Genomic DNA, 19,157 nt, shown 5'->3' on the forward strand with positions numbered 1-19,157 from the left:
ACACAGAACTACCACAATTAGCCTTTTTCAGTTTTAAGTATGAACAGACCACTACAGATCACCAATATCTGCAGAAAGTTGACATGAGAAATCAAAACAAAAATTGAAAAGATAAAAAGAAAGATATGAGAACTTCTTAAAAACTTTTAAAAAACCTATATAATTACTATCTTTGGAGATGTAAAATAAAAACTAAAGACTGCCATGAAAAAGAAGCAATCCAAATGATCTTAATGTAAAAATATAGCAACTGTTAAAAAAAACCAACTGAAGAAAATATCAAGAAATTCTCCCAAAACATTGAGGAAGAGATTAAATATAGCAAAAGTAGTTAATAGAAGACAAAAACAGGAAATTTAACATATAACTACCAATAATTCCAGAAAAAAAAGAAAGAATAGAAAAAACATAAAGGGAAAAAAATATTGACACATTAAAATAAGAAAACATCCCAGAAATTTTCTCAAGGGGAAAAAAGGTCACATACAAAAGAACAAAAATTATTTTTTTTAATGAAATTTATTGTCAAACTGGTTTCCGTACAACACCCAGTGCTTATCCCAACAGGTGCCCTCCTCAATGCCCATCACCCATTTTCCCCTCTCCCCCACCCCCCATCAACCCTCAGTTTATTCTCAGCATTTAAGAGTCTCTTATGGTTTGCCTCCTTCCCTCTCTGTAACTTTTTCCCCCCTTCTCCTCCCCCCTGGTCTTCTGTTGAGTTTCTCAGGATCCACATATGAGTGAAAACATATGGTATCTGTCTTTCTCTGCCTGACTTATTTCACTTAGCATAACACTCTCCAGTTCCATCCACATTGCTACAAATGGCCAGATTTCATTCTTTTGCATTGCCAAAGAGTATTCCATTGTACATATAAACCACATCTTCTTTATCCATTCGTCAGTTGATGGACATTTTGGCTCTTTCCATAATTTGGCTATTGTCGAAAGTGCTGCTATAAACATTGGGGTACGAGTGCCCCTCTGCATCAGCACTCCTGTATCCCTTGGGTAAATTCCTAGCAGTGCTATTGCTGGGTCATAGAGTAGATCTATTAATTTTTTGAGGAATCTCCACACTGTTTTCCAGAGCGGCTGCACCAGTTTGCATTCCCACCAACAGTGCAAGAGGGTTCCCATTTCTCCACATCCTCTCTAGCATTTATAGTCTCCTGATTTGTTCATTTTAGCCACTCTGACCAGAGTGAGGTGGTATCTCAGTGTGGTTTTGATTTGTATTTCCCTGATGAGGAGTGACACTGAGCATCTTTTCATGCGCCTGTTGGCCATCTGGATGTCTTCTTTAGAAAAGTGTCTATTCAGGTCTTCTGTCTATTTCTTCACTGAATTATTTGTTTTTCGGGTGTGGAGTTTGGTTAGTTCAAAAGAACAAGAATTAAAATGGCACCCGAAGTCTCCAGTGTAATACTGCAAGCTTAAAGTCAATGAAGCAACACTTTAAATTCCAAGGAAAAGTTATTTTCAGTTAATAATTCTATACCCAGTCAAAATATCAATCAAGGGTTAAAGCAGAATTTTTAGACATGGAAAGACAAAACTTTATTATATATACACATTTTCTCAGGAAGCTACTAGAAGATAAGTTCTACACACACACACACACACACACACACACACACACACACACGCACACACACCGGAAAACACTATCTGGGAAGCCCCTGAGTAGCAACTGGGCAGTGGCCCTAAAGAATAAATAGAAACAAGATTAACAGTTTCACAAGCAGACAAAAAGAAAATACTGATTAATGGAACATTTTTAAAACACCAGTGACAGATACATGGTGAATCTGATGAAGCCACTGAAGAGTTTTAAAAATAAGTTTGACACATTATGTAAGTGTAAACAAAGCAACTAATAACGAAGATCTCTCTGTAGGAAAATGTAATCCAAATGCATTCCTGGCCATAATCATAACGTAAAGATGGCTTATTAATTGAACCAAAAATTGTGGTATTAAAAGAATTGAGGGGGTAAGATAGGTAGAAGTATAAGAGAACTAAAACCTCATATTAATAACAGGAAGCCAACAGATCATATAAAAGTGAAAAATTAAGCAATAGCAACAACTGAAGTATGTAGATAAATACTAGAAGAAACAGCTAAATGAACAAAAAGTTGACTCTGAGTTAGAGGGTTAGGAATGGAAAGTGGAAGAGGAGGGAACCACTGATTTTCATTACATAGGTTTTCATACAGTTTAAGTTTTTAAATGATAAACCTGTATCTTAATAAAAACAAAGTTTTGTGCTGTTTTCTATTAAGGCCAATGAGTTTGGTGAATCTCAAATGCTCAGAAAAACAAATGTACTGGAAAGAAATTTTTGTTTCAGTATTTCAGGATTTCCAATATTCTAAGGCACACGGAATGAAAAAGCTCAGATTTTACCAACTGCGCACTAAACCTTTCTACATGACTATTCCACAGACCTTAAAAAAGACACACACACAGAAACACACACACACACATACACACACCTACCTATACTCTTCCCACATCTATATCCTCCCTCCTTCACCACCAAATCTTATAGACTCTAGTCCCCAAATATTTCTAAAATCTGAAAAATGATCTCCTCCAATGCTTTATTCCTTCACATCATCATTTCTTGTCTAGACTACAACAAATTACAACCCCCTGGCTAGTTTCAAGGCCTCCATTCTCTCTCCTTTCTAATCTAAATTAACATGCTAAGCCAAATTTTGCCAAGTTGACTCTCTTAATACCCTCTGTGGCTCCTATTCCTACAGGAGAAAATCCTATCTCTAACATGGCAAGCCCCTCACATCTACACACCTTTCTATCCATTTAGGTTTAATTTGTACCACTCCCTCCTCAAACCCTGTGTTCCAACAATTTCAACTCTGGGTCTTAAGCACAGGCTGCTCCCTCTGCAAAGGAAGTCTCCTTGAGCCCAATCCTGCCTCCTCAACCCACCTGACAAACTTTTATTGGTTTTCATAAAGATTCTCTTTTTCCTCTATGCTACCATGCACTTATATAACTTCACTATAGCATTTAATCATAACGTATCACAATTATCTGTCATCATCTTCCACACTAACCTCTATCTCATCAACAGAGACTAAAGTATTACCCTGGCATACAGAAGACCCTAAATAAATATTTGATGAATAAAATGCCATTCAGATGTCTGGTCAGAACAACTGCAACTACAAAGTATGGACCTATATATAACTCTACCCATAGAGGTTAATAGCCTAATGACTACAAAAGTAGAAAGAAAAAGGGAAAGCCAGTTTCTCCTGCCAAGACATGTCACAAAAGGCTATCAAAAATAATTTTTATATGGTATTTAACAGTTTACCATGTGATTACATACAGTCTACAGCTTACAGAGTTACAGTTTAAAGAGGAAGTAAGCACGGCACCTGGGCAGCTCAGTCTGTTAAGCGTCCCAACTCTTGGTTTCAGCTCAGGTCATGATCTCACAGTTCATGAGATCGAGCCCCACATTGGGCTCTGTGCTTACAGTGTGGAGCCTGCTTGGGATTCTCTGTCCTTCCCCTGTTTTTGTGTTTGTTCTCCCTCTCTCCCTCCCTCCTCCCTCCCTCTCTCTCTCAAAATAAATAAACATTAAAAAAATAATAAAGAGGAAGTAAGCAGCATTCATTTCCTTTAGGGATTTGGGACTGGGCTTATATAAACATTACAATGACTTTCCCTTAAGGTTTCATCAGTGTCACTTTATGCAATACATGTCAAAAATGGCAAGACAAGACTCCCAATGAGATCCTGAAATCCGGCCAATCAATCAGTATCATAGTGCCACTTACTGCGGCACAACTCCACTAAACTGAAAGGTAAGAAAATACCCAGTAACGACCACAGATGCTATAAACAGAGCATATTTTAAGACCTGAATGTATTAACTGATACGCTTGCCAAAGGATCAACCAATCTGGAAACTGGCAGATGCAAAGGGTAGATTTACTAAAATCAGTTAACACTTTTCATCCAATTCAAAAGTCCATTTTAACACATTTTTAATCATTAATTAAAAAAAAAAAAACAGAGTGATTTCACGGAGTTCAATTTAAAATACTGTGAAACTTTTGTTTACCTGAAGAGAAACATTTGGTGCACTAGGTTAATCACTCTCCTGAGACCACTGCACAGTATTGTCAGTCAAGGCAAGATCCCCCCCGGATGTCCCTGTCTTTATCCGTCTTTATCCCCTCACTGCCTTTTACCCTCAAACCCCAGTCCCACCTGCCTCCATCCCCAATACTTTGCAACAGGGAACCATTCATTCCACTCTATTTAATATATTTGCAGTATGAGCAGATGTGACGTGCTACATCTGAGCAAAAGCTTTAAAAGCCATTTAGTGCTTCTGTCCACTCTCCTCTGTTTGCCTCTGCCAAGAGTGACAGGACCCAGAAAAGAGCTGCTCTTGCAAACGAGAGGACATGTGAAAAGCCACAGCCAACTGCCAGCCACAAATATAACATGAGCAAGAATAAACCCGCGCTGTTCCATAAGCTCCTGAGATGTGGGGAGTTATTATCACAGAAAGCTAACCAATGTAGAATGTAAAGCTGAACTAAATAATTACACTTCCCAAATCGGATTCCACCAATGAGACACATCTGAGTGAAATCTGGAAGGCCAAAGTGAGACAAAGGATGTATTATTGCTGCCGGTGATTCTGGCAAGTCAAGAGACGTTAGAATTTGTGGCATCCCAACTCCAAGTTCCAGGGTCTGGTGACCAGCTTCAGGGATGAGGGAGGCAGGTGTGACGACGTAAGCATAGTGCTGTCGCAGCACCAGCAGGAGCCTGCCCTCAGCTCGAGTGGAGCAGCCTCACTGACTTCTATACCTCCAACCTCTTCAACAATTTTTCAAGGACCTAATTCCAGTATTAAATCTCTTCTTGCTTTGGATACCTAGTGACTGCTTGCACTGAACTATAAATGATAAAGTATTTGGTACTGGAGTAGTTAAGGACACACTCTCATAAGCTAGGAAGCTGGCTCTGGTTTTCCCATCTAGTTGGATTTTTTTTTTTTTTGTTTTTAAGTTTATTTCTTTTGAGAGAGAGAGAGAGAGAGAGAGAGAGAGAGAGAGTACGTGAGCTGGGGAGCAGCAGAGACAGAAGGAGAGAAAGAGAATCCCAAGCAGGCTCTGCGCTGGCAACACAGAGTCTGACATGGGCTCGAACTCATGGGCCACGAGATCATGACCTGAGATAAAACCGAGTCAGATGCTTAACCAACTGAGCCACCCAGGCGCCCTGCGATCTAGGTGGATTTAGACAAGGATGACAGTGCCAACATCAGATAACATAATACAACAGGACCTGTCAGGCAGCAGTAAAGAGTTAAATGATCACCTATGGATACCCAGAATAAAGTTCTTGAGGAAACGACATGGCAGACTGTTCTGGCAGTTATGATGGAAATGAGAAACACAGACTGTGGAGTAAACTGATTCTGGTAACAGGTGAAAACTTTAAGAAAATGATTAGCTCAATGAACAAAGACCAAAGAGCATCTGTGACTGTCATAAAAGAATCTCTTAATTCTTACAGGCACAGGGTTGACATAGCTCAAAAATCAGAAATAGAATGATCCTGCAAGTTACACACAATAACCATACAAAAATAATTTAAATCTTAGATAAATCTCTTAAGTGAAAGGGTACTGACTGTGAAACAGTACGACCTTGAGACTTGAAATGGAACCAGTCTGGTGGACTCTGATCAATCTGGGAACTCTAACCTCACAAAAGTCACTGAGCCTTCCCTGCCTAAGAAGTACCGTCCTCCACAATATGAGGCTAGTCTTTACCTAACTGAAGACTCTGTCATGACATTACCTGAAACCTACAAGGAAATGCAGATCTCCACATGCCTTACCTACAAGCTGTCCCTAAATCTCCAACTAAATCAGATTCTCCAGGGGAACAAGTACTAAATATAAACCAACGGGAGTCAGCTTACATTCCAAAAAACACTACAGACTCTTGGAAGACTCTAAGATGTCCAAAGACATTAATATCTTATGTTGGAGGGGTGCCTGGGTGGCTCAGTCAGTTAAGCATCCAACTTCAGCTCAGGTCATCATCTCGTGGTTCGTAAGTTCGAGCCCTACGTTGGGCTCTGTGCTGACACCTCGAAGTCTGGAGCTTGCTTCAGATTCTGTGTCTCCCTCTCTCTGTACCCCTTGCCCGCTCACACTCTGTCTCTCTCTCAAAAACAAACACTGGGGCACCTGGGTGGCTCAGTCGGTTAAGTCTCCAACTTCGGCTCAGGTCATGACCTCACGGTTTGTGGGTTCAAGCCACAAGTCAGGCTCTGTGTTGACAGCTCAGAGCCTGGAACCTACTTCAGATTCTGTTTCCTTCTCTCTCTGCTCCTCCCTCACTCATGCTCTGTCTCTCTCAAAAATAAAATAAACATTTAAAAAATTTTTAAATAAATATTTAAAAATTAAAAAAAAGAAAATATGTTAACAAAAACCTAGAGAATACACATGGGATCAGATTCTACGGGTACTGAGTAGAAGGAAACACAATTTTAGATAACACTTAAGTTATCAAAAGGAATATACTCACTAAAGATTATTTATTGCACTACCTCAAGCAACTAGATATGGTTATTACAGTTTGCTCCGTTAACTGGCTCAAACCTGGACTCAATGATGGCCTACATTAAAAACAGCTCGATCTCCTGCTGAATAAAAGCAGGATTAACAGCAGATCAGATACCAAGGAAGACGTAGCAATGGAAACTATCTGAACTGAGGCACAGGGAGGGGGAAAAAAAAACGGAAAAAGATAATGATCAGAATCTCGGTGATTCAGGGTACAACAAGTGGTCTAACAATATGTGTAACTGACGGGGAGTGGTAAATCTAAATACATACATATATTCACATATATATATAAAATGAATGATAATGTTCCAAATTTGACAAATTCTTTCTTTTTTTTTAATGTTTATTTACTTTTGAGAGACAGAGAAAGAGCATGAGCAGATGAGGGGCAGAGAGAGAGGGAGACACAGAATCCAAAGCAGGCTCCAGGCTCTGAGCTGTCAGCACAGAGCCCAACGCAGGGTGCGGGGCTCAAATCCACGAACTATAAGATCATGACCTGAGCCAAAGTCGAACGCTTAACCAACTGAGCCATCCAGGCACCCCAAATTTGACAAATTCTAAAACCCTACAAATCCAAGAATCTCAATGAATAAAAAGAATAAACATAAAGAAAACCCTACCCCAAGGAATGTAACAACCAAACTGCTGAAAACTTAAGGCATAAATGAAAATCCTAAGAGCAACCAGAAAAAAAAAGACACGTTAGAGAGAGTAACAAAGATAAGACTATACAGACATTTATTAAATAAGAAACAAGGCAGGCCAGAATACAAGGAAAAACATCTTTAAAGTGTTGACAAAGAAAAACACAACAAAACACAAATTGCCCATCTAGAAATCTATATCCAACAAAAATATCCTTAGAAAATAAAGGTAAAGTTGGCACAAAAACAGACACTCAAATCAATGGAACAGAATAGAGAACCCAGAAATGGACCCCCACAAACGTACAGCCAACTAATCTTTGACAAAGCAGGAAAGAATATCCAATGGAATAAAGACAGTTTCTTCCACAAGTGGTGCTGGGAAAACTGGACAGCAACATGCAGAAGAATGAACCTGGACCTACTTTCTTACACCATACACAAAAATAAACTCAAAATGAATGAAAGACCTAAATGTAAGACAGGAAGCCATCAAAATCCTCGAGGAGAAAGCAGGCAAAAACCTTTTTGATCTTGGCCACAGCAACTTCTTACTTAACACACCTCTGGAGCCAAGGGAAACAAAAGCAAAAATGAACTATTGGGAACTCATCAAAATAAAAAGCTTCTGCACAGCGAAGGAAACAATCAGCAAAGCTAAAAGGAAACCAACAGAATGGGAGAAGATATTTGCAAACAACATATCAGATAAAGGGTTAGTATCTAAAATCTATAAAGAACTTATCAACTCAACACCCAAAAAATGAATAATCCAGTGAAGAAATGGGCAAAAGACATGAATAGACACTTCTCCAAAGAAGACATCCAGATGGCCAACTGACACATGAAAAAATGCTCAACATCACATCACTCATCATCAGGAAAATACAAATCAAAACCACAATGAGATACCACCTTATACCTGTCAGAATGGCTAATATTAACAACTCAGGCAACAACAGACATTGGCAAGGATGTGGAGAAAGAGGATCTCTTTTGCACTGCTGGTGGGAAGACAGGCTAGTGCAGCCACTCTGGAAAACAGTATGGAGGTTCCTCAAAAAATTAAAAACAGAACTACCCTATGACCCAGCAATTGCACTACTAGGTATTTATCCAAGGGATACAGGTGTGCTGTTTCGAAGGGACACATGCACCCCCATGTTTATAGCAGCACTATCAACAATAGCCAAAGTATGCAAAGGGCCCAAATGTCCATCGATGGATGAATGGATAAAGAAGATGTGGTATGTATATACAATGGAGTCTTACCCGGCAATCAAAAAGAATGAAACTTTGCCATTTGCAACTACATGGATGGAACTAGAGGGTATTATGCTAAGCGAAATTAGAGAAAGACAAACCTATGACTTCACTCATATGAGGTCTTTAAGACACAGAACAGATGAACATAAGGGAAGGGAAGCAAAAATAACATAAAAACAGGGAGGGGGACAAAACATGAGGAACTCTTAAATATGGAGAACAAACAGAGGCTTACTGCAGGGGTGCTGGGAGGGGGGATGGGCTAAATGGGTAAGGGGCATTAAGGAATCTACTCCTGAAATCACTGTTGTACTATATGCTAATTTGGATGTAAATTAAAAAAATAAAATTAAAAAATAAAAAATAAAATTTTAAAAAGAAAATAAAGGTAAACTACTTGTGCAGACAAACGAAAGCTGAATAAATTCAAGACCAAAAGGACTGCACGATAAGAAATGTTAATGGAAATTCTCAAGGCAGAAGAAAAGTGGTGAAAACTTGGGTCCAAGCAAAGGAATAAAGAGTAATAGAAACAATAACTAAGTAAATATAAAATACTTTCCTATTTTTGATTATTTAAGACAAGTTTCATATATTATGATTCCATTCATATGAAATATCCAGAATAGGTGTACCCATAGAGACAGAAAGCAGGTTGATGGATGCCAGAGGCTGATGGGAGGGAGGAATGGGGAGTAACTGCTTAACAGGTAAGACACGTTATTTTAGGGTGATGAAAATGTTTTGGAACCAGATAAAGAGATAGTTGCACTACACCGTGAATGCACTAGATGCCAGTGAATGGTTCACTTTAAAATGGTGAGTATTATGTTACATAAATTTCACCTCAATTTTTTTTCAAGATAAATGTTTGTTTTAAGCTGAGTTAGCAACTCTATATTTGACACGTTATATGTAGAAGATTATAGCAGTGGCAACACAGTGTAAAGGGCAGGAAGAAGAAACGAAGTATACTGATATGATTATTATACTATATGTGAAGTGCTCTAATACTTGAAGGTACACTGTGATAAGTTTAGTTTTCATACCGTAAATACTAAAGCCCTATATAAAAAAAAAAAAAAAAAGGCATGCTAATAAGCCAAACTGGAGACAAACAATGAATCATAAAAAATAATTAATGAAAAGACAGGTAAAGAGGAAATTTAAGAAAAACAAAAGAACAGAGGAGACAAAGAGAAAATAAATTGGAAGATGGTAGATTTAAACCCTACCATGTCATTAATTACATTAAGTGTAAATGGTCTAAATGTTCCAATTAAAAGGCAGAGGTTGTTAGACTAGATTTTAAAAAGCAAAACAAAACCACATGCTGTATACAAGAAATGCACTTTAAATACATACAGATTACAATAAAATAATAGGAAAAGATACATTGTGTTAACAGTAATTCTGAAGGAAAAAAAAAAAACTGAACAGCTACCAAGAAAAGCATCCTTCAGAGTAAGATAAAGACAGAGTTCCATAATGATCAACCAACCAATTCAACAAGAAGATTTAACAATCATAGATATGATACACCCAACAACAGATTAATGGAATTTAGATCCACAAATACATGGTCAGCTATTTTTCAACAAGTCGCCAAAGTAAGTCAGTAAAAACAGGATAATCTTTTTTAAATAAATGGTGCTGAAAACAACTGGATATCCATTCAAAAAAAAAAAAAAAAAAAAAAAAAAGAACTTCAATCCTTATCTCTTACTACACACCGGTATCAACTCATAACTTAGATCACAGATCTAAACATAAAAGCTAAAACTATAAAATTTCTAAAATAAAATATAGGAAGAAAAATCTCCCTGATTATGAGATAAGCAAATGTTTCTTAAGATTAAAAAAAAAAAACAGTACAAGCTGTAGGAAAAAAATTGACGTTAGACTTCATCAAAACTTAATACATCTATTCTTTGCAAGACATGGTCAAGAATAAAAAGACAAACCAGAGAGATAGCACTCATAATACATATTATCTCATAAAATATGTTATCTAAAATTAATGCTGAATTCTTAAGACAACCCAAGAAACACAAAGATTCTCACAAACAAAATTACATTAAAGGGCAATAAGCACATGAAAAGCCAATGGCATGTGTCTAAGAGAAATGCAAAACAAAACCACAATGAGATATTACTACTCTCCCTCTAAAAAGGCTAAAATTAAAACAAAATACAAAACCAAAAAAAAAACCTTACAATTCCAAGAATGTGAAGCATACTTAGTATAAATAAGTATGTGCAGCAAATGGAACTTTGACACATTCCTAATGGGAATGTACGATGATACAGCCATTCTGAAAAAACAGGTTGGCAGTTTCTCATAAAGTTAAACATATAACTAATGTATGACCAAGCAATTCCATTTACAGATATATTTATGAAAACCTATGTCTAGGGGCTCCCGGGTGGCTCAGTCAGTTGGGTGTCCAACTCTTAATTTCGGCTCAGGTCATGATCTCAGTTCGTGGGTTCAAGCTCCGTATTGGGCTCTGCACTGGTGTGTGGAGCCTGCTTGGGATTCTCTCTCTCCCTTTCTCTCTGCTGCTGCCCCACCTGTGCACACGCACACTCTCTCAAAATAAACAAATAAGCATTAAAAAAAAAAAAAAAAAGGAAGAAAGGAAACCTATATCTACACAAAATCCACATGATGGCTCATAACAGCTTTATTCATAATAACCCAAATTGGAGACAACCCAAATGATCACCAACAGATGAACAGATACACAATTTGTAGTATCCCAGCCAAAATAGAACTCAGCCCTAAGCTCAGTAACATGCAAGAATATGAATGAATCTCAAATACAGGGTGAAGGAAAGAAACCAAGCATGAAATAATACAGATTATATGATACCATTTATATGAAAACCTGGTAACAGAAAGCAGTGGGGCTAGGGGGTGGGGAACTGAAAGCAAAGAGGCATAAAAAGTATTTAAATGATGAAAATGTTCTCAACTGCAGTCATGGTTACCTTTGGAGAGATAGTCTTCCTTGGGCTTCTTGCACTCCTACATGTCTTGCTGAGTGTGCTAAGACCGCAAGACCCAGACCAACTGCTCTTGAACCTGAGCCACGCTACGGCTGGTAACCTTGAAAGGTGAGGTATTATCTTCCCCTGAACAAAGAAGAAGCTTGCTTACTGCTTTCTATAAAAGCAGTAGATTCCCCAAGTTCAATATTCTTCAGCTGCAACACAAGCCCAATGAGGGAGCATCCACCTTGGCCGTCCTGTGCTTGTCTCTGGAGACGTGGGGGGTAAGGGGAACCTATGCAAATATGCTGATTCTCACCCTATTTGTGGTGCCATGAATAACATTTCTTTCTCTGAGTTTCCTGACTTCTGCCAGCATTCGTAGCAATAGGCTAGCTTCTAGCTGGCTCAAATCCTAGATAAAACTTTATGCCTCAACTGGGTACGATTTACTGAATATAAATGGAGAAGGAAGGAGAAAAGGTGTATGAGAAAGAGGAAAATAGACAAAGAGGAGAAAGAGGAAGATTAGGAGAATGAAGAGGACGAGGGAGGGAAGGTGAGTTTGGAACACCAGAAATTCCTTAGTAGGCAGAAGAATGAATCTAGACTTATGAAGACAAGACTGTTTGAGTGTTTTTATCATATTCAACTCTCTCTACCTCTCTCTCTCTTAAATGTCCTCCAAGACCCTTCATCAAGGAATTAAGAAATACACTGGTGAAGGATACACGGATTTCCTTGAAAACTGCTGTGGTGGCTGTCCTTTTTAGTTCTGGGCTAAAGATGGGTAATACTGCCACTAAAAGGAGCTCCCTGATTTCAATGGGATAGTGGGATTTCCAAGGTGATAAAGGACAAGTAGAAGCACTTAACCGTCAGATATAAAGTAGGCCTGGTTATTATAACAGGCAGGAGGGCCAGACCCGTTATCAGAATGGCTTGGATCTCTGGTGGTGGCTAACCATAGTGTCCATAAGAAAAACAGATGTGGAGTATACTAACGTATTACTTGACGAGAAGAAAAAAAGAAAATGAAAACAAAAAAACTCTAGATATATCAAACTGAGGCCTGACTTAAGTGGCCACAATGGAAGAGTTATGGCATATCACCTAATACGCAGGCTGAACTTGTTCAAAGACACAGAGCGCCTGGAAAAAAGGAGATAATGGGTTCCATTGAGGAAGGACCCTACAAAATTCCATCAAGCGCATAAAGTCATTCTCCTAGCCTTTTCCAAATAGAACATGCAGTTTTTCATCAAGGACACAGTGCATGTGGGAAACAGAATCACTCAGGCTTTTGGGGGGCGGTTACTTAACGCCGGCTCTAAGCCCGTATTAACCCTAAGGGACCAGAACGTCACTATGGTAAACCAGTCAGATCAGGAGCTGTGATGTCACATTGAGAAAGAGTGTTCTGGCTTCCATCCAGCTCAGTGGGCCCAGTGAATCCACAGACCCACCCTGTAATTTCCCCAGTTCTTGAACACACAGTTAAAGGCTCCCTACACTATGTAGTAAGGGTCATGAGCATAAGAAGGGCCAAATAAAATCCCCTAGATGTACCCCTTTCTAACAAAATAAACCCAAAGCAAGAGCACACCTCTGTGGAAACGAGAGGACGGAACCAACTTCAAAGACGTAAAAGACACAGGGATGGTAACTGTTACGACATTCTGTTTCACTAACCTATTGGGTCAGTGCAGAGAACCTGAATCTTGGAGAATGACTGTGGATTACAGTAAATCGTCAAGTGGTGACTCCAGTTGTAGTTGTTGTTCCAGATATGGTCTCTACTGGGACAGATCAACACAATCCCTGGCGCCTAGTATGCATCTATCAAGCTAACAAATGCTTTCTTTTTATCTATTCCAAATACAGACCGCCAGAAGCTGTTTTCATCTTACAGTCCAGAAACACACCTTCAGTGTCACAGCTCAGGGCTTCATCAACACTCCAGCTATCTTCCGTTATTTGGTCCACAGAGACTCCGGGCATCTCAACACCTCACACGTCCACTACACTGTTAGTGCAACCAGCAAATCCTGTATCCATACCCACACTTGGTGCCATCTCACTTTCTACTTTTTGCCAACTTAAGAGGTGGGAAAAGATACCATTACTCTTTCAATTTGAATGTCTCTTGATTACTTAATAATTCCAAACATCTCTTTCCATGCATGTTAAGATTTGCTATTCCATAAGCTATTTATTAATATCCTTTGCCTATTTTTCTACAAAGGTTGCTGCCCTCTTCTTAGGGATGTGTAGTTCCTTGTCTAGTCTATATATCAATCCCTTATCAATACTGGGCACTACAAATACCTTCCCTCATGCTTTCATCTTTCACTGAATGAAAAGGTTTAATTTTTATATAATCAAAATCACTTCTTCACCTTCATATTTTTGAAGCATTAGGAGTCCCTGGTCCCTAAGAAAAGAACTTCGACAATGTCTTCCATTAATTTTATAATTTCTCCTCTCACATCTAGGTCTTTTTAATTTATCCATAACCCATTCTGCCTGTGCTATAGGGTTTGTTTTTTCTCCATATACTGAGCCACTCTCCCTAATAGGACTCCTTTCTCCAGTGATTTCTCTTAAGCTCCTGAACACATATGGGTAAGTCTCCACTATCTAATTTGTTCCCAAGTCTATTTTTCCGTTTGTGCACTTACACTACAGTTTTTATTACTACAGCCTTGAAATAGTATCTTAATTTCCAATAAGGCAAACCCCACCAGAAACAAATCTTTAAGACTGCTTTAGCTATTCGTAAACTTTATTCTATCTGCCATATGAGTTTTAGATCTAGGTTACTGAGTTTGTCAGACAAACCAACTGGAATTCTGATGGCAGTTTAATCGAATTTATAGATTAAAATGGAGAAAACTGACCCTCATAATAATAAACAAACATATCTCAAGAGCATGGAAAGATTTATTTAGATTCTCTTCTGGTTCCTTATTCAAGTTTTAAAGTTTTCTACAGACTTTACAGTTTTGTTGCTTTTATTGTATATGATATTTACTTCTGATTCCCTATACTAGCTGTTTATTGCTAGTGAGTAAATGTTATTAATTTTTATGGTTTCATCCTATTTTTTTTAATGTTTGTTTATTTTTGAGACAGAAGCAGAGTGTGAGCGGGGGAGGGGTAGAGAGAGAGGGGAAGACACAGAATCTGAAGCAGGCACCAGGCTCTGAGCTGTCAGCACAGAGCCTGATGCAGGGCTTGAACTCACGAGCTGTGAGATCATGACCTGAGCTGAAGTTGGACACTGAACCGACTGAGCTACTCAGGTGCCCTATGGTTCGAATCCAGGAACCTTGCTAAACTCTTACGAGTTCTAATAGTTTCTCTTAATTCTAATGGTTCTTCTAGGTAAGTGATGTTATCCGCAAATAATGGGTTTTATTGCTTCCCTTCCTATCCTTACACTTATTTTTTCCCTTTGTAGTGTTAGCCAGGACTTTTCTTAGAATGTTAAACAATAATAGTGATAAAGGGCATCCTTAACTTGTTACTTATCTTACAGTGAATGAATCTAAAATTTCTCTATTAAGTATTATTATTTGCTGTAGGTTTTTGGTAATGACCTCGATCTAGTTATCTCATATCCCAATCGTGGGAAAAGAGTTTTTTATCACATAGCTATTGGACCTTATCAAATGCTTTTATGGTATCAAGATAATCATGATTTTCCTCCTTTAGTCTATTAATGAGATAAATTATATTAACAGTAAATAGATGTTGAGTCATATTTACATTCTTAAACTCCATAGATCAGGATTCTTTTAACACATTGTCAGATTTGATGTGTAGGATTTTCATATCTATGCTAATAACTGAAACAGGTCTATAATTTTCTCATATTGTCCTTATCTAGTTTTAAAATCAAGATTTCACTAACCTTATAAAACAAACTAGGCATCTTTTTATTTCCGTCTCCTAGAACTTGTAAAAAGGAATTGTTATTTAAGAGTCCAATGCAACTCATTTATCTCAGTCCAGTTTTTGAAAGGGGAGGTCTTTACCCTTCCATTTTGTTAAATATTTATTAGTTCAAGCTATCCATTTCTTCTGATACCAATTTTCAATATGTATTCTTCTAATAATTGATACTTTTCATCTTATTAACCTACAGGAATTCATAAAATTCTTTTCTGAAATCTCATGCTTGTAGTTACTTCCCATTTTTTTCACTTAATTATATTTTCACGTATTTTACTTGATCAGTCTTACCGGAGGTCTATCTAGCTTATCGATCTTCAAAGAACGATCTTTTGGTTTAGCAAGTCTTTCTTCTGTTCCTAATTTCGTTGGTTTCTGCTCTTGACTGGATGTTTTCTGAACTCTCAAATGAACTGTTTAAGCACTAAAACAAGATCCTGCAGCATTTAGATAAGTCACTAGGCCACACTGTCCAAAGCCTGGTTTCACTACCAGACTCCAATACACCAACTATATAATATATTATTCTCACATACACATGATACAAAAAAAAAGAAAAATCATATCCAAATCTTACCAACCATACCTACATATGAATGTCTTTGACCAAAGCTGTATCTTGAGGGCAAATACATTAGATTAGATTATGCGCTGTTCCCACCAAAAAAATAAGGCTGTTAAATATATATTTGAATCAAGGCAGATATTTTCTCTACACAGCTAATTGGACAATTACTGGTACTGCTTGATAAAATTAGTAACTAGAAATGAAATCTCCAGTTGCTTTACCAGATGTCATTTAAAACTTGCAGTTATTAATAGGAGAGAAAAATCTGGCTGCCATGGTCACTTTTCACCACTACCACCACCTCCAAAAAAAAAAACAAAAAACACCCCACTCAAAGCAAAAGCACTCTTTTTTCCTAGCTATAGAAATTACGTTTAGGGTCGGTTTAGGGTCAGTTTCAGATTACAAAACAGATTTTGGTCTTAAATCTTTCCGCCTGCAATTGAGCATTAACGCAGACCACTAACAAAGTTCAACGTTATCTTGTACACATGCTAAATGGCTTATTCTTGTGAGTGTACGCTTTGACAAGTAATTTTATACATTATTAGCTTCAAAACGGATGTCGCTCCCACCGCATTGGTGTCACTCTAAAAATAACAACTACAGTTCTCTATCAGGACGTAGAAAGTGCACGCTGGTGAAGGGAAGGAAAGAACGAGGTGTAAATATTGGTCAGCTTTCTAATTCCTGACTTGTCGAACGCGGACTAGCTAAAAGCACAAGAACACAACTTGCCAGATTTCTGACTACAAAAAAAAAAAAAAAAGAATCCTTTAACGAAACTCAGACGGCCTAATTTTCCCCTCACGTTTGAGGGCGAAACTTTTCAGGGGCAACGGAGAAGAAAAGGGCTTCTTAATGCTGAGAGATAGGCAGCCGTGATAAGGCTCGCATTTGCAGGAGAACTCGGGGCTGTGGGCGCACCAGGCTGCTTCTCTGGGCCAGGTAACACAAGAAGCCAGGGCCGCTAAGGCGCTGGCCGCAGACACCGAGCGAGGGGGGAGGGAGGCGGGGAGGGGAGGAGAGACCCGGGCCTGAAACAAAGGAAGCGGGACTGGCCGAGAAGGGCGGATTCGGTGTCCGGGTGGAGAGGAGAAAAGCCAAGGCTGCAGGGAAGAGGCTGGACTCACAGAACTTGGAGGTGGAGGTGTTGATGTTGATGGTGGAGCTGGGAGTGGGGGCGGGGGCCGCCTTGGCCACGGCGGCGGCCGTGTCGCAGCTCTTCAACATCATGATCACCCCATTGGCCTCCGGCGGTGGCGGTGGCCCCATCGAGAGCCCCTCCTTGGGGCCTTTCCTGTCCACCGAGGCCGCGGGCACCGCCAGCAGCTGCCCCCCTGGCGGCTCTCGCGCAGGGGCTGGGATCGACGAGGGGGGTGGCGGCGGTGGCGGGGGCTGCCGGAAGCCGTCCACCGCGGCCTCCCAGTTGTTGTGGTTCTGGTCGTCCATCATCGCCACGTAGCTGCCCCACTCCTCCTCTTCCATGCTTTCCTCCATCCTGCAGGCCCCCAGCACCCTCCCGCCTCACAGGCACCTGCCGCCCGTCTCAACCCCGGGCCAGGGGGCACCGCGGCCACCTCGAGCTCACATCGCCGGCGGGCGGCACGGGCGCGGCGGGGAGGGGAGCGGCGCGCCGGGTCTCTCCGTCTCAGCCGAGCAGACTCTTCGAGACAGGGCTGACGGCGGTGGGCGCTCCCGGGCTCTAGCCTGGGAGAGGCAGCCGTAAAGCGGCAGCGCCCCTCACGACATTTTACAGCAACTTCCAACAGGCAGTTGGAAAGGGCAGCTGGGGGCGCGGCCAGCAGGGCACGTGGTGCGAGGAACGAGCCAGAAGAGACCAAAGTGAAAAGGGGCAGGAGCTGTGAGTCACCCCCACGCAAAAGGGCAGAGGTTTGCCCCGCCTCGGCTGGCCTCGGCGCTGAGAGGGGAGGGGCCGCGGGTCCGAAAGAGCCGCCGTCGGTCCCGCCTCCCGGCCCAGCCCCACGTGACAAGGAGTTTGCGCAAGCGCGTTCTTTGTCTGGTTACCGGGACGACCGGAATCTGGCTGGCCCTTGAAGATGCGCCCAAAACCGTTCGGCGTTCGCTATGGTCCGGGCCCCCGCTTCAGTGGTGTTTTTCGTACGCCCTCCGGATTAAATGGGCCACCGCACCGCGCAGAGCTTCGTAGCCCCGGCCTTTGGTTGACGACAGAGCTAGGGAGCCACGAGAGGCCCTGGTTCGCACGTTACAAATGGGTGGGACTATCCTGGGTGGCCCTTGACGAGTCTGCTCGTGGGCCTCAGCCCACACTGCGGAAACCTTCAAAACCAAGAATAAAAACCGAAACGTAGCAAGGTGTCTTAAAAAAAAAAATGCGAGTGAGCTCTTCATGGATTCTTCTTTTGAAGTGTCTTAACTTCTCCATACACTGAGGCCAGGAATTTTAAATTTTTATTTTTTTTAATGTTTACTTAATTTTGAGAGAGAGCGAGCAGGAGTGGGGAGGGGCGGAGAGAGCAGAAGACCCAGAATGTGAGGCAGGATCCAGGCTCTGAGCTGTCAGCACAGAGCCGGTCGCAGGGCTCGAACTCCCGAGCCATGAGATCATGACCTGAGTCAATGTCCCACGTTTAACCAACTGAGCCACCCAGGCACCCCAGGAATTTTAAATTATTAAATGCAAAGCTTTTTATAGTGTTTAACAAATCTGACTACAAATTTGAGATTATATGGGAGAGTTCAGAGGGGCAAGGGGGAGAGGTTATGTAGCTCTATTATAATTTCTTTAATTCCTCTGCGTTCTCCAATTATAGCAATAGCAGTATATTATATGAGAATATATGTTATAATTGTTGTGGAGCACATTCTAGCTACTTGTGATAAAGTGGAGAAAACACCGTTACTACACTAAACTAGCAGATAATCTATTTCCACAGATACGAAGGTAGTGTAAAGAATCACTTCAGCCAGTGAGAAATCATTGTCTCGGATGTTCTTCAATGTCCACGTTTATTTCGGCTCCTCTACCTATGTTTTCCCATATATTCTGTACTATACTTAATGGACCTGTTTACCAACCAGTTAACAATGATTTA

At 40.3% G+C, this 19,157-nt stretch overlaps 1 protein-coding gene and 1 long non-coding RNA gene across 5 annotated transcripts in view; one reads left to right on the forward strand and one right to left on the reverse strand.

Annotated features, from left to right (window-relative positions):
* CACUL1 (CDK2 associated cullin domain 1) overlaps positions 1–18,073 on the reverse strand; it is an 82,317-nt gene extending 64,244 nt beyond the window's left edge. For all 4 annotated transcript variants that reach the window (XR_006209430.1, XR_006209428.1, XR_006209429.1 and 1 more), the window contains exon 1: positions 17,214–18,073. Coding sequence is in view for 1 of the 4 variants with exons in the window: in XM_042961129.1 (XP_042817063.1) it covers positions 17,214–17,580 (367 nt within the window). In the remaining 3 variants the exon portion in view is untranslated. The remainder of the gene's footprint in view (positions 1–17,213) is intronic.
* Positions 12,930–13,689, forward strand: LOC122232082. The gene is made up of 2 exons (XR_006209431.1): positions 12,930–13,217; positions 13,440–13,689. It is a non-coding gene; the product is annotated as an uncharacterized LOC122232082 (long non-coding RNA).
* Positions 18,074–19,157: the final 1,084 nt, after the last annotated feature.

Source organism: Panthera tigris, chromosome D2 (genome assembly GCF_018350195.1).
Source record: "Panthera tigris isolate Pti1 chromosome D2, P.tigris_Pti1_mat1.1, whole genome shotgun sequence".
NCBI lineage: Eukaryota > Metazoa > Chordata > Mammalia > Carnivora > Felidae > Panthera > Panthera tigris.